The sequence below is a fragment of the Punctularia strigosozonata genome (assembly GCF_000264995.1).
Source record: "Punctularia strigosozonata HHB-11173 SS5 unplaced genomic scaffold PUNSTscaffold_1, whole genome shotgun sequence".
NCBI lineage: Eukaryota > Fungi > Basidiomycota > Agaricomycetes > Corticiales > Punctulariaceae > Punctularia > Punctularia strigosozonata.
Genome location: NW_006767433.1, coordinates 4,328,227 through 4,341,583, shown reverse-complemented (window position 1 = coordinate 4,341,583; position 13,357 = coordinate 4,328,227). Strand labels below are relative to the sequence as shown.

General features: G+C 55.9%; 4 protein-coding genes across 4 annotated transcripts; 2 read left to right on the top strand and 2 right to left on the bottom strand.

Annotated features, from left to right (window-relative positions):
- The first annotated feature begins 101 nt into the window (after nt 1–101).
- On the top strand, nt 102–1,703 carry PUNSTDRAFT_118071 (Phosphotyrosyl phosphatase activator). The gene is made up of 8 exons (XM_007379494.1): nt 102–266; nt 325–453; nt 523–665; nt 717–788; nt 848–972; nt 1,025–1,125; nt 1,184–1,237; nt 1,290–1,703. Exons 1-8 carry the CDS (start codon nt 111–113, stop codon nt 1,620–1,622), a joined length of 1,113 nt encoding a protein of 370 aa, XP_007379556.1. The 5' UTR covers nt 102–110; the 3' UTR covers nt 1,623–1,703.
- Nucleotides 1,704–1,834: 131 nt separating this feature from the next.
- On the bottom strand, nt 1,835–4,237 carry PUNSTDRAFT_140878 (uncharacterized protein; the record flags this gene model as incomplete). Its single annotated transcript, XM_007379493.1, has 3 exons — nt 1,835–2,523; nt 2,576–3,907; nt 3,974–4,237. The coding sequence occupies 3 exons, from the start codon at nt 4,235–4,237 to the stop codon at nt 1,867–1,869; spliced, it is 2,253 nt and encodes a 750-aa protein (XP_007379555.1). The 3' UTR covers nt 1,835–1,866.
- Nucleotides 4,238–4,877: 640 nt separating this feature from the next.
- On the top strand, nt 4,878–5,502 carry PUNSTDRAFT_140877 (uncharacterized protein). Its single transcript, XM_007379492.1, has 3 exons — nt 4,878–4,930; nt 4,988–5,194; nt 5,251–5,502. Exons 1-3 carry the CDS (start codon nt 4,886–4,888, stop codon nt 5,416–5,418), a joined length of 420 nt encoding a protein of 139 aa, XP_007379554.1. The 5' UTR covers nt 4,878–4,885; the 3' UTR covers nt 5,419–5,502.
- A 2,210-nt stretch (nt 5,503–7,712) lies between these two features.
- PUNSTDRAFT_140876 (P-loop containing nucleoside triphosphate hydrolase protein) lies at nt 7,713–12,429 on the bottom strand (the record flags this gene model as incomplete). The annotated part of the gene is made up of 5 exons (XM_007379491.1): nt 7,713–8,554; nt 8,608–8,893; nt 8,950–10,448; nt 10,499–11,730; nt 11,780–12,429. 5 exons carry the CDS (start codon nt 12,427–12,429, stop codon nt 7,713–7,715), a joined length of 4,509 nt encoding a protein of 1,502 aa, XP_007379553.1.
- Between the last annotated feature and the right edge of the window lie 928 nt (nt 12,430–13,357).

The following is a 13,357-nucleotide window of genomic DNA, read 5'->3' as shown; positions in this document are numbered from 1 at the left end:
GAAGAAAAACTGGAGTTCGTTCAAGCGCACACGACTGATCAGATGGGCGCTTGCTACGGACACAGCCACATGAGAATCCTGTAAGCCGTTCCCCTCTGTCTGAATCTGTCATGTCCTACCGCCCACCTACGAAATGCATCCTCACGAAGGAACAGTTGGCAGCGTTCCAAGCATCGGACACACACAAATCTATAGTTGAATATATCGAGACGCTCAATGAAGCCATCGTAGGCGTCAAGCTCACCGATGAATGCACCGAGTCAGAGGCACGCACAGCCAGTTCGGATGAACACACAATGTTTGACATGAGTCGCGTTTCTGTAGGGCGTGAAAGCCGTTCTACATATCTTGGAACAGGTAGAAGCGATTGCGAAGGATACGCCTCCTGTTGCGAATGCAGGTTCGCGGTTCGGCAATCCTGCCTTCAGGACGTTCTTCGACAAAGTGGCTGAGGTGTGCGCTACTTCGCTAGGAAGGATCTTACCCAGCTCACGTTTTGCGTCGGGGACGACGTTGCCTTAGAAAGCTGCCAACATGCATGCATCTCTGCCGAATCTCCCATCCGAAGCCGTCCCTGAAGTATCTGCGTACTTCATGGAGTCTTGGGGCAACAGGACTCGTATAGACTACGGGAGTGGTATGGAACTAAACTTCCTATGCTGGATGTAAGGTCGTGGGTCCCAGTATATGCAAGATCTGACATGATGTACGGCCAGGTACTCTCTCGAGCGATTGGGTGTAGTAGTGGAAGGCGATCACATCCCGTTGGTGATCCGCGTGTTCTGGAGGCGCGTGTCATTACTTCGGACCTACGCGTATCCCACATTGAACTGATTCGTACTCTTAGGTATATTCAGGTCATGCGCGTGCTTCAGTCCACGTATTGGCTTGAACCTGCTGGTTCCCATGGTGTTTGGGGTCTCGATGATTACCACTTCCTTCCCTTCCTCTGGGGTTCCGCACAGCTTAGAGGTGACAATGTTTCCAACAGACATCTGCGGTCTAGCTTATCCGTCATATAAAGGGCACAAATACATTCGGCCAAAGGCTATCCACGACAGTGAGGTAGTCGAGGAATATGCCAAGAACTACATGTACTTTGCGTGCATCCAGTTTATCAACTCCGTACGTCTACTTCCTTGAAGGCAGTGACAGCGACCGGACGCTAAACGCGCGTCCTCAGGTCAAGACCGCGTCCCTGCGATGGCATTCTCCCATGCTAGATGACATTTCCGCTGTGAGTGCTGCATAAGGTTACGATCCCTTTCGTTGATCGACGTTGTACTCAGGTCAAAACTTGGGACAAAGTCAACTCGGGCATGATCAAGATGTACCTCGCCGAAGTCCTCGGTAAACTCCCGGTCATCCAGCACTTCCTCTTCGGTTCTATCTTACCGTACACCGGACCGCCTCCTCCGGTCTCCTCCGAAGTGCTCGATCCCAATGATCCTCATTACGGACATGCGCACGCACACGACCAAGGAGGCGTGGGACAACAGGAAGTTGGCTGGGGAGATTGCTGTGGGATCCCCGTCCCAAGCGTGTTCGGTGCAGCCCAGGCGGAGAAAACCAGGGGTGCTGGACTGTCGGGTCCCGGTATCCGGCCAGTGCCATTTGACTGATTGGGATAACTTGCAGTACACATAAAACGAAAGTGTATCATAGTGTTCCAACTGCGATAATACAAGTTGGCGTATAGACCATGTTATGAGCCGCGTCGGGCGTACTATCAGGAAACGTAGTTTAGTCATAAGCCAATCCTGCGGCGTGGGGTATAGATAGGATTCATATAGCAATGTTTGCGTGTACACATGTAGTGAGCGTGAATAGTCATGGGCTGATCGGAACATGCAGGACAGGACGCTTTCACCGACGACGTTTCGTGGGCCTATCATCAGAAGGTCTCCATGATCGGTCTTCTGTACCCAACCACGATGCGAAGAAGCGACTACCGTACGACCGTTCCTTGTCCAAGTGTGGCGCTCTTTCATGGCGATCGTCACCAACATTTTCTCGCTCGGTACGGCTGGACAACGTGCGTGAACGCCGAGGACTGGGATTCCATGGAGGTGAACGGCGCTTATCAGGTCCTGGGAGGCGACTTGAGCTTGCTTTCGACCTGAGCCGCGTGGAATCGTCGTGAGTGGATTCGTGGCTTCGCTTCTCCGCGGTGATTTGTGGTTGCTTCCCTGTAATCGTCTGAACGTCGACGTGTGCGTTGAGTGCATCTCGCAACGGCACAGACGATTTCCAAGGAGGTTTCGTTCCGGATTTTTTGGTCATTGCCAGAGGTGCCTTATCGGGAGAGAGGGCGAACGCCGCCGGAGGCACGGCCGGCACCCGCTCGGCTGACTTCACAGTGCTAAGCAAGCCGATGTCCTCCAAAGACGCGGACGGTGTTGCCGTGAACTTGACAGGCGCCCTCGATGTCAACGGGGCAATAAGAGTGCTCGCCAGCGCCTTTGCACGATTGAAGATACCAGAATTGAGCACACCGTTTTCACCTGCCCCTGGGAACGAAATCTGATCCTTGCTTCAATACGAGTAGTCGGAACTGTGAGCCACATGTCCTCACCTTGGTAACCGGAGCTCCGATATCCTGCAGCCAGTTAAACATGCGCTCTACGCCAAGCAGGTCCTGAACTTCGACTGCATCTTCCACGTCATCGGCATTGGAGTCGGTTTCAAGAGAGGGAGGAACGGACAGAATAACGCTCGCATCTCCAGACCCTAAATCCATATCTTCGAGTATCCTCCCCGTGAGCAGGTCGTCTGGGGTGTGGTCATCAGAGTTGTCCTGCTGATCACTCGCATGTGAGTCTCCTGCCGTCTCATCTAACCGAATCTGTGTCACGGTATCTCCGTCATTATCCTCGTCATCGTCGAGGGTCAGATCGATGACCTCCACGGGGGCAGAGGACTTCTTCGAGGCATTCGAGGCCAAAATTCCGCTAAGAGGAGGATCAATCTCAACGACATCATCGTCTTGTGCGAGTTCGCAGTATTCAGTGAGGCGTTTCGACAGCCGGACCTGGGCTGGAGAAGCATGCAGGCGCGATTCGAATTCCTTCAGCGGGTTGATGGTTCGAGCAGGCGTACGCAGAGGTAAAGGCGAGAGGATGCCTTTCGGATCCACTCCAGAGGTCCGCGTAGGAGGTGTCGGCGTGCTCGGAGGCCTTGAAAAGTCAAAAGCCTCAGAGCGTAAAGAGCCATTACCAAATCGCCGCAGTGGATGAGGTTGCAACGGAAGACGGACAGTTAGAGGACCTGAAGCAAGCACTTGGGGGACCGGAGTCGTGAGACGAGCATGCAGAGGTAGCTTCTTAATCGGACGAGCCTGTATGTCGGGATTGAGAGACACAGGCTTAGCAGAGTTCTGGCTGCTGTCACTTCTGGGCCTTTCCGGATCCACGCCAAGGGCAGATTTGCTGGGAGTTGACACGATGGGCGGGCGAGACCGGATACTGCTTGGCGAACCCGCAGGGACAGGCGAGTTATACGTCATGCGCGGACGCTTTTCAGGGTGACAGAAGGATCCCGAATAGCTGCGCTTGAGTCCACCGTATTCGCGAGCAGTGTTTGGGTCATAGTCATGAAATGCACGGGCAGCAACCGCAATCAAGGGCGAGAATGTACGACACGTCCACGCGCATATACCAGCGAATCCATCCCCGACGTCGGTGCGACTACGAAACGACGCGCCGATCACGGTCTCGAACAGATCGCCGCCGGTCTTGAGGCGATCGTTGACTCCCCGCGGAAGGATGGACCATAAATCATGAGGTTCCAGTGGGACGATAGATCTCCACAGTGCGCGTTCATACCAAGGTCCACGTGCCAGATGAGGCTGTCGCTTGTCAAGGAGATGGTAGAAGGTGAGATTCGTGGTGAGAACCTGGGTGATGATCTGCGCGTGATTTGTTCTTCGGTCAGGAAAATAATCATCGTCTGAGAAATCATTGAAGTTACATACGGTGTAGAAGCCGCTAGGAGAGTTTGGATACTGCCGATGAAGCTCCAGAGCGATCGCTGTATATACGAGAGAATCCCCGATGAATTCCAGTCGATCGTTCTCGTGCTTGCAGTATGGATTGCGACAGTGAGATCTGGCGCAGTCTTTTGAGAGCTCACGCCACATGTCTTCTGGTACTTGAGGAAGGGAGAAGGTATACGATGGATCCGCGATAGCAGTGAGCACGGCACTCTGAAGCAATCCCGCCGGGGGTAACCGCACCATCCTGATGCTGGCGAAGTCGTGAAGAAACGGGGTGAAGAACGATGAGTGATGGTGACCAAGGGCAGTCAGTCAAATAGCATGTGCGCTGGCACGGCCTCCAAGAGATGGCGTCGAGGAAGGAGTCAAGTTGGATCGAGAACAAGGCGCTCCGAACACGGCAGTCCGTCACGCTCACGACGCGACCTGACGCGACAGCATGAGGTTGTCACTGCCGCGGGGTTTGCTTTCCTACGCTATCGATATCACCGGACTGCAAACTTGGGGTACTGCAGCTGAGCCTTGCTGTTACGGCAAGCCTTGCTATGGCAGTACTGAGAATCGTCATATTCATCTCGGTGTGCGATCACCATATTCTCTCTCTTCGTGTTTACAGCTGCGGTAACATACGACTGATCGGCGCAACGATGACCTACTGTCTTCATGTAGCAGCCTGACATATACATTGCAGACGACAAACGAAAAACTCCACAACGCCGGATGGCCACTCGTGGTAAAGCGGAAGCGGCGCTATTTTTAGCTCCGGTGCATGCGAGCGATCTCATGCAATCCATCTCTCAAATGGTGCCCCGTTGTCAATGCCTTCTCGTCATCACATGCATCGCACCCCGGCTTCGAGTCGCCGCTTGACATCCAACTACATCCAGCACCATGAGCGAATATTCTGACGACGCCGCACGCTGGGCCGGGGAGCAGGTCTGTTCTTTCTGCAATTTCTCGATCCGACGCTTACTGATCGGTTGCACCAACCAGGTTGGTGATGCTCGTCGTGACTGGGACCAGGGCGAACAAGACATCCGACGAGACGAGCAGGAGGTGCGGCAAGGTTGGGACCGCGAAGAGCAGAATGCCAGGCAGGATTGGAACCAGGACAAGCAGGACGTCAGGCAAGATTGGGACCGAGACGTCCAAGATGTGCGCGATGCACCTGACGATGCCGCAAGATGGGCCGGCGATAAGGTCCGTTGACATTCGTGTCGGCTTCTTGCCTGTACATTGCTCACGCCTCTGCGAAGGTCGGAGATGCTGAACGCGGCGTCAGCGAGGTCGGAGATGCTATCGGCGCAGGCATAGGTGGTGTCGTGGGCTGGGTTGCGGACAAAGTCAAGGATGTTGAGAACTTCGACCGCGGCATCGAGAACTCGTACGACCAGGGTGAACAGGAGGGCTATCGGGGAAACTGAGATTCGGAAGCTCAATGTTGAATCCCACCGAATGCATCATGTTTCTTGACTTACATATTCGTCTGATCCGCTTGCAGACTATCTCCGGTAATATTGGATTGCCGCAATCGCTTCAAATCGAGCACGCACGGTCTTGAACTGCGCAGTTTCCAGTCGCGTTGACCATCTCATCGTCCTTGTCTCACGAGGTTACCTCGTGACGTTGCGGTTGATCTTTCCATCGATATTACATATGTAGCGGATCACTGAAGCCGCCTCGGTTCTTCTTCGTCGTCCCGGACGAGGACCGGAGTCCTAATCTTCGACCGTCATGCACAGCCACAGAACAATACATGTTGGTCTCGCCTCTCGTGTTCGCCGGCCGTTTGACATATCTACCCTCGGAACTTGCTTTGACGCTTGGATGTCGTTGAAAGGACCTCCGTCGTCAAACCTAATGTGAGCTACGGCAATAGTAGCTCCATCCTGTCGATTCCCACGGGAAAGTCAAAAAGTCCGGTTCCTGCAGCTTTTCTGCGGTCAATCAATTGGCTCCTTGGAGTAGAGCATCGACGCACGCAGATCCTCTGTGCTTTCAGGAGTCTTAGACCCAAGGAGCTCTCTTCACAGCCTAGGGGTTTCTGCGGGACAAAAATGCTGGAGATCTTCGCAGGGAGGCTTCTGGAGGCCTTCACAAAGAATGATCAGTTCACGGTTGCCATCTGATGACCCCGGTCCATCTTTCCTGAGCCTCTCGAGTTCAATTCGAGCTTGTGATGATCGTAATCCGGATCGCAGTCTTTGCTTGGCGTGGTATCCTTCTCCCGGTCTGATACCCCGCTCATGTTGGAAGGCAACTTGCGTGGTTATAAACTGGCTGCTCTACCCATTGGTGAATCGCAACTCGGTCAAGAGTAACACTCCAAGTACCAGTCATAAGCGGCACCTGCCATGAAAAACCTTACGCTCGCCACGTGCTTGTTACTGGCTTCCTGGGTATCGTTTTCTCAAGGTGAATTACTCAGGTCATTCTTAGAATGTTATCGCAGGAGCTGAACTTCGCATATCAGCAGCAGCATCAACCTCTTCGTGCACTACGGAGGTCGTCACGATTGACCCATTCCCCACCACACCCGTAACGGAGACTGTAACGACTACTATCGTCACCGTCAGCCAGCCCCAGCCAACCTTCCTGACCCAAACCTTCTGCTCCTCGGGCGGGTGTACCACCGTAACCGCGATCCTCGATCCCTTCCCGACGACACCGGTCACCGAGACCATTACGTCGACATTCGTCACGGTCAGCCAACCTCAACCAACGTACACAACATTCACTATTTGCAGCTGAGCTTGGGGATGGGCGTAGCCCTTGATGGAACGGGTAGGGCTTGATGTCGGCGCATAGTCGGTGCATAGTGAATATGGTTCTGTCATTGTCGCCGGTTCCCCCTGGCTTGGCCGAGTTACTCGTTGATCCTGTACGTCCGAAGAAATGACCGAGGAATAACGTATCGTGGAATTGCCAAGATGTCCTCGTAGGTCACATTGCGTGGCTTGTCTACCGAGATATCAGACTCGGAGAGATGATTGATATAAGAGGTACCTCGCTATTCTCCTTGCTGACCGACACATACTCAAGGCCCACCATTGTTTCCACGTCATGGTGCGACTACAGTCTCTCCCCGTGATCTTGGCGCTGTTTGTGCATTTCGTAAGAGGTGAGTTGTCATGTCCGGACGCAGACAAGTTGATAATCATGCTTTCGTAGGACAACTTGAACCGAGTACTAGCAGCAGCCGGAGTTTCACTTGTACGGTGTCGACTACAACGTCCACCACCCATACTCCAAACACCGACACAACCTCATTCACTCCTCAAACGGACGGCGGCACCATGACGGACCGATTCTGCACTGCTATCACTGCAGTCATCGATTATCTTCCGGTGACGCTCACCTATACCGATTCCAGTGGATCGACGAGCACAAGTGTCAGCGTCCCAGAGCCCTCTTATAGCAGCACTACGTCGTGTAATTTCTGATGGGCGATTTGTCGCACATTCAGAACGACGAACTATCCAAAGCTTCCATTTTGCTGCAGCAGCAGAAAGAATGAGACTCGTAACAATCCGTGACTTCAACATTGGGCATCCTAATAATTTTACACAATAAGATCTACCGATTACAATAGTTAGAATAGGGTTGCTGATGTGTGGGATGGCTACATTGCGGTGAGATGCGGATTGATACAATAACAGATGAAGCTCCGAATAGCGAAGGCAGAATGTCCAATGAATCCACGAACGATAGAGATGTCTCATGCGTCCCACTCCCCGCCGCTGGCGAGCTGTGCAAACACTCCGTGTCTCTGCATGAGCGAGTCGTACGTCCCCTCCTCAATGACCCGCCCGTCCTGCACGACTACGATACGATGGCACATCATCATCACCGGCAGCTTGTGCGTGACCATGAGCGTTGTACGCCCCTTCCTCGCCTTGCGGATGGTGTCGATGACGATGCGCTGGTTCTCAGGGTCGAGGGCGGACGTGCATTCGTCGAGAATGAGAATCTTGGCAGGACGTGCCAGGGCGCGCGCAATGGCAATCCGCTGCGCCTGGCCACCGGAGATGAGCGCCGCGTTCTCGCCGACCATCGTCTCATAGCCCTTCGGTAGCGTCATGATAAATTCGTGCACGTTCGCCGCCTTCGCTGCGCGCCGAATGTCGATGGTGCTCAGCGATTTGTTGCCGTAGGCGATGTTCTCCGCAATGGTCGCGTCGAACAAATTCGGGTTCTGGCTGACCACCGAGACGTGTTCGCGGAGGAAGGTGACGTCCGTCTCCACAAGCTTGTTGGGGCCGATGGATATGCTACCGGTTCCAGGTTCGTAGAGGCGTTGAAGAAGGGCGGCGAGAGTACTCTTGCCGGACCCAGAAGCACCCACGATGGCTACGCATTCACTGTCCTTAAGCTGAAGGTTCAGGTCTCGGATAACTGGAACGTCAGGCCTCTCGGGGTACTCGAACGACACGTTCTTGAACGTGACAGTGCCCATAATCGGCGGTCGCAGAGTACCGTGTGCCTCGTCCGTATCGCTCGAGAGCTGCAGTAGTCGATCAAAGTCTCGTGTGGCTTGGATGGACTTGGGGATCTTGTTGGCTATGAAATTTCGAAATTAGTTCAAAACGTAAAACGATGTGTTAGTCACGCACTGAAAGCCATGAGCTGCCCTCCGATCGAAACGGTGAAAACAACGAGGTTCAACGTCTCGACCATGCGCAGATAGGTGTAAGTGCCGTTGGCGATGAGGAGCGCGCCGACGTAGAAGAGAAGGGCTTCGGCGAGATATATGAGTGAGCTTGCCACGCCAAACGAGCAACCCTCGACGAACGCGCCGCGGACGCCGACCGTCATCGCCCGGGATGCGGCCGTGTCAAACTGACGTTCAAAGACACTCTCGAACGCCATCGCGCGGATTCCCCTGATGTTAGAAATCGACTAGCGGAATACGAGTCAGAACATCGCAAGAGATCCAGACGCGATGAATTACTTACATCGTAGTACACCTTGGCCACGTCTTCTCGGGCGCGCTTGTTTCGGAGTTCACAGTTGCCTACGAGCCTAGCCTGCAACGCCATGCACCCCGCAAAAACAGGAGCAATTGCGAGGCCGACCAGCGTCAGTTGCCAGCCCTGCACCAGTGCCCACACGAGCCCGACGCCGAGCATGGCGGTGACGACGAAAAACTGTCCAATCGCGGTCGATATCAAGTTTCTGGCGTCCTCGCCGTCCTTGACGAGCGTCTGCACGAGACTCGCCGGCCCATTCTCGCTCCGATCGAACCACTTCTTGTCCTGCGCGAGCACAAGTGCGTACGACGTTTTCCTGATGCGCGTGACCCAGCACATCGCTGTCGTCTCCATGATCATGAACTTGAGGCCCATCGCGAGTCCATCGAGCGCGGCGACAGCGAGGACAATTGCGCCGTAGACGTTGATCAACCGCACGTCGTGTGCGCCGATCGAAACCTGCACCATGAGCTTCGAGAGCAGGAACGAAAATACGGGTGTCATCGCCCCGCTGACGACGCACACGCACAGCCCGAGGAACACCGCGGGTTTGTACGGTACAGTCGCGTACACGTGTCGCAGGAGTGCCCAGAGACCGAGTTGCGCGCGCTGCTCGGCCACGATCGCCGCTTCGCGCTCGCGTTCCTTGTCTTCATCGGATTTGGCATCCACCGTCACCTCCGCGAGCTCCGCAAGCTGCTTCTCGTCCCAGTGCGTCCGCACACGGCGTTCGGAACGCATGGACGCGATGCTTGGCATGGTGTCTAGCCGTCTACGTGATGCCGATGCGGCACTGCGCTCGAGCGCCGACTTGGCCACCTCGAAGTCGTCCGCTTCCTCGATGAAGGATGAGTTGGCGTGCGACAGGGCGGGGAAGTAGGAAGAAGTCGGAGAGAACTGTAGACTGTAGCGGCGGGTGAGCCTTGGAGTCGTGTGCGCCGGAGAGGGAACAGTTGGTGTGGCAATGGTCATGCTCGAGGGCCGGCGCCTGAGCGTCCGTGCGCTAGGAGCCAGGTCCTCAGCGGGTACGAGCGAGGCGGCAGCCGGCGTCGGTGCCCGTGAGCCAATGAGGTCGGCAACCACGTCGAACATCCAGTTGCCCATAGTGATCGGCCGTTGTGGGAGGACACTGTGCTGTACTGGCACCGCCTCACCGCCATTCTCCTTGTTCAGCTCGCTTAATGCGGCCCGGGCCTCCTCATTTATCTGTGCCTCCCGCTCTTCCGGTGTCCTGGAGGGGACGAAGCCTCCCGTCGCGCACTGGCTCGCGAGGAGCGCGCTGAACTCGCCGCGGAGGTGCTCTAGGTCAAGGCGGTAACCCTGCTCGATAAGCCGGCCTTCTTTGAGCACGTAGACAAAATCGTCCTCGGTAATTTGTGAGAGGTCATGAGTGATGACGATGGTAGTCCGGTTGCGGCGCCAGGCCTTGATCGCTTCAAAGACGAGGATGCGGGACGTGGCATCCAGCGCAGATGTGGCCTCATCTATAGGCAGCAGTCAGCACTCGTCGCTTCATCAGAAAAAGAAAGCTTACCGAGGATGAGAACAGTAGGGTTGCGCAAATGCGCGCGGGCGATGGCAAGCCGCTGCTTTTGTCCGCCGCTCAGGTTCGCGCCACCGTTGCCGAGCTTCGTATCATAGCCTTCGGGAAGATCTCTGACAAAATCGTGCAGTAACGCGACACGGCACGCCTCGATGACTTCTTGCCTAGTCGCGTCCTCCGGACGACGCGTGCTCCCTGGGCCAGCGAGCCCGAGCGCAACGTTCTCGTGCACGGTCATGTCGAACACGATGGACGCCTGCGAGACCGCGGCGACGTGCGCCCGCGTCCAAGCGTCGTCGAGGAACGTGACGTCCTGGTCGTCAATCGATATCGTTCCCTGCACAGGCATATACACGCGCGAGAGCAGCTGCGCGATCGTCGACTTTCCCGAGCCCGAGCCGCCGACGATGAACGTCGTCTCGCCCGCGGGAAAGTAGAGAGAGAGGTCTGAGAGGACAGGCTGGGTCGGGCGCGACGGGTAGGCGAACGTGACGTTGGCAATGTTCATCTCGCCTGCGCACGCTGCGGGGGTGATCTTGCGCAGGTGCTTCTCATGGCGCCGCGCGCCCTTTGTCTTCTTGTCGGACAACTGTACGGTGGACGCAGAGATGCCTTGAGAGGATGGCGCTGCGTCGCCCGCGTCCTCGACGAGTGTCACGAGGGAAACCATGGCGAACTTGCCCTTGGCGACGGTCACAAACTGGGGGATGCACATCTGCAGATTGCTGGAGGCGATGAGGCACGCCCAGAAGACGGCCATGACGTCTCCGGGACTGACGGTTCCATCCCGGACGAGCTTTGCGCCGAACCAGAACGCCTGGACGAACATGGCCATACTGACAAATTGGCTCGCGCCGGATGTAACGCTCCATACGGCGTCGCATTTCCGAGCGGCAAGCGCAATGCGGTCGAGCACGGTAGAAAGAGCGGCGTGTTCGTGAGGTTGGGCGTTGAATGCCTTGACGGTGGCAATCGCGGCCACCGCGCGGTCCACAAGTGAAGCAGCAGTCGCGGTCTGGGCGCGCTCGTGGGCGAGGAGAGGGCCGACTACACCTTGAGAAATGCCCTGAATGAGCATCAGAAGAGGGACGGCGGAGAGGATGACGAGGGTGAGCGCCCATGAGCGGACAAAAGCAAGGACGAGGCAGGTAACCGTGGTGGTGAGGTACTGGATGAGGTAGCCGGCGGCAAGGGAGCTGGCCTGGCGGACATCGTCCGTTTCCCTGGGAGCAGCGTAAGGTTACATGCGAGGCCAGGAAGTGAGTTGCGTACCTTGTGAACTTGGCCATCAAGCCACCGGCTCCGAGAGCGCCTTCGCTCTCGCCGTCGAGAGATTGAACGGTGCCTTCTGCACCCATCTTGGTATCGAACCATACCATGTCTTTGCGAACAATGGCCGCATATACGCGCTTGCGAAGCGCCATCACGTTGCGCTCTCCGGTCCACACCCACAAACACGAAGTGATACTTGTCAATGCAAGAGCGCCGACGCCGAGACCGACCAGCTGCAGGGCCGCGAGTCCGACTCCGTGCAGTAATTTGTGCTTGGCCGACTCTGGCGGGTTCGGGGTAAGGGGGAAGCTGGCAAAGGCATCGAAAGACTGTCCAATGGTGAGGGTCATGAAGGGAGCGATGCCGCCAGCGATCATCGAAAAGGAAACTGCGGGGAGGACGAGCAGCAGCAGGTCGCGTCTCGGGAGGAGCGAGAAGAGCAGGCTGATCGAGGGATTGGGGGGCACATATTGGGGGGCGGAAGATTGTTCGACTATATGCAATGTCGAGTCGGATACGGGGGTGAAGTCGATTTGAGATTTGGAGTCGTATTCGGTTATGGAGGACGTCGGCGACTGGGTGAGCTCAATGTCGCCGGCGGTGTGGCTGGGGGCGCGCACGTCGACGGCGAGCCCTTGTGGGCGGCGCATGATGCGCTGTGCGAGAGAGAGGAGACAGAGAGGGTGCCATGGTATGCTGGACCCATGTTTTTGTGGATGTCTCGGACGAGCAAAGCGTCGACACAATTGGCACGAAGACCGGCCACGGGCGGAGTCCGAACCCGTTCATTGTGTGCCTCTCGCTTTCCCACGCCCCTTATTGTTTCGCCCTCGTCCGCGCGGCCCGACCTGCCCCCACCGGGTGAGCCCAACACAAAAGCGTGTGGTTCCGGACTTTGCTTTCCGGACAACGAGGCCCGTTGTTCACCATACTGCATTCACCACCGCATATCTTCGGCAACGTTCTGCACGATGTCCAGTCATGTTCAGCGACGCTTGAAGCGATAAGCACCGTCTTTGACCTCACCCGACCGTAATATCGAGACATGCCATATCGCCAAGCTTACGAGCATTCTTGTCGGGTCAATGGTGCAGTGCCCGACACAACGCCACGCGATACCGAAGGTTTCTTTTTGCAGTCTTTACTCCATCTTCGGGCGGTGGGCCACAGCGGCCGTGTCGGATCAGCACTGCAAGTGTACGATACAAAGCCATAGCCACGCAATACCAGAGGTATCTACAGGACCATGCGCACTGTTCTCGGGCGATGTCTTGTTGGATCAGCAGTACAGACACGACACGAAGGTTTTTTGCAGCATTATGCACAGTGCTTACCGCTTGAGGGCGGCGGGCTCTTTTCGTTCATGTGAGTATCTTCACGCTAAATATAACCAGTTTCTTCGGACAATGGATGGGCAGCTGTGGTGCGCAGTCTGTTTTCCGGTGCACAGGTGCTGACGAGAATGACTCGCAGTGCCCGCGAATTGTTTCATGCTCCATCCTTTTGTGGCAGGTTCATCGCCGTAAAGTCCACTTGTTACGGCTTCACAGCGTTTCATTAAATGCCCGTGGGATCACG

What these genes read in the sequence shown, in the direction of transcription:
- PUNSTDRAFT_140877 (XM_007379492.1), top strand. Translation starts at nt 4,886, where the DNA reads ATGAGCGAATATTCTGACGACGCCGCACGCTGGGCCGGGGAGCAG. An exon ending in CACGCTGGGCCGGGGAGCAG is followed by an intron (nt 4,931 to 4,987) that starts GTCTGTTCTTTC and finishes TGCACCAACCAG; the next exon opens with GTTGGTGATGCTCGTCGTGA. An exon ending in CAAGATGGGCCGGCGATAAG is followed by an intron (nt 5,195 to 5,250) that starts GTCCGTTGACAT and finishes GCCTCTGCGAAG; the next exon opens with GTCGGAGATGCTGAACGCGG.
- PUNSTDRAFT_118071 (XM_007379494.1), top strand. Translation starts at nt 111, where the DNA reads ATGTCCTACCGCCCACCTACGAAATGCATCCTCACGAAGGAACAGTTG. An exon ending in CTAAACTTCCTATGCTGGAT is followed by an intron (nt 666 to 716) that starts GTAAGGTCGTGG and finishes ATGTACGGCCAG; the next exon opens with GTACTCTCTCGAGCGATTGG. An exon ending in GCATCCAGTTTATCAACTCC is followed by an intron (nt 1,126 to 1,183) that starts GTACGTCTACTT and finishes GCGCGTCCTCAG; the next exon opens with GTCAAGACCGCGTCCCTGCG.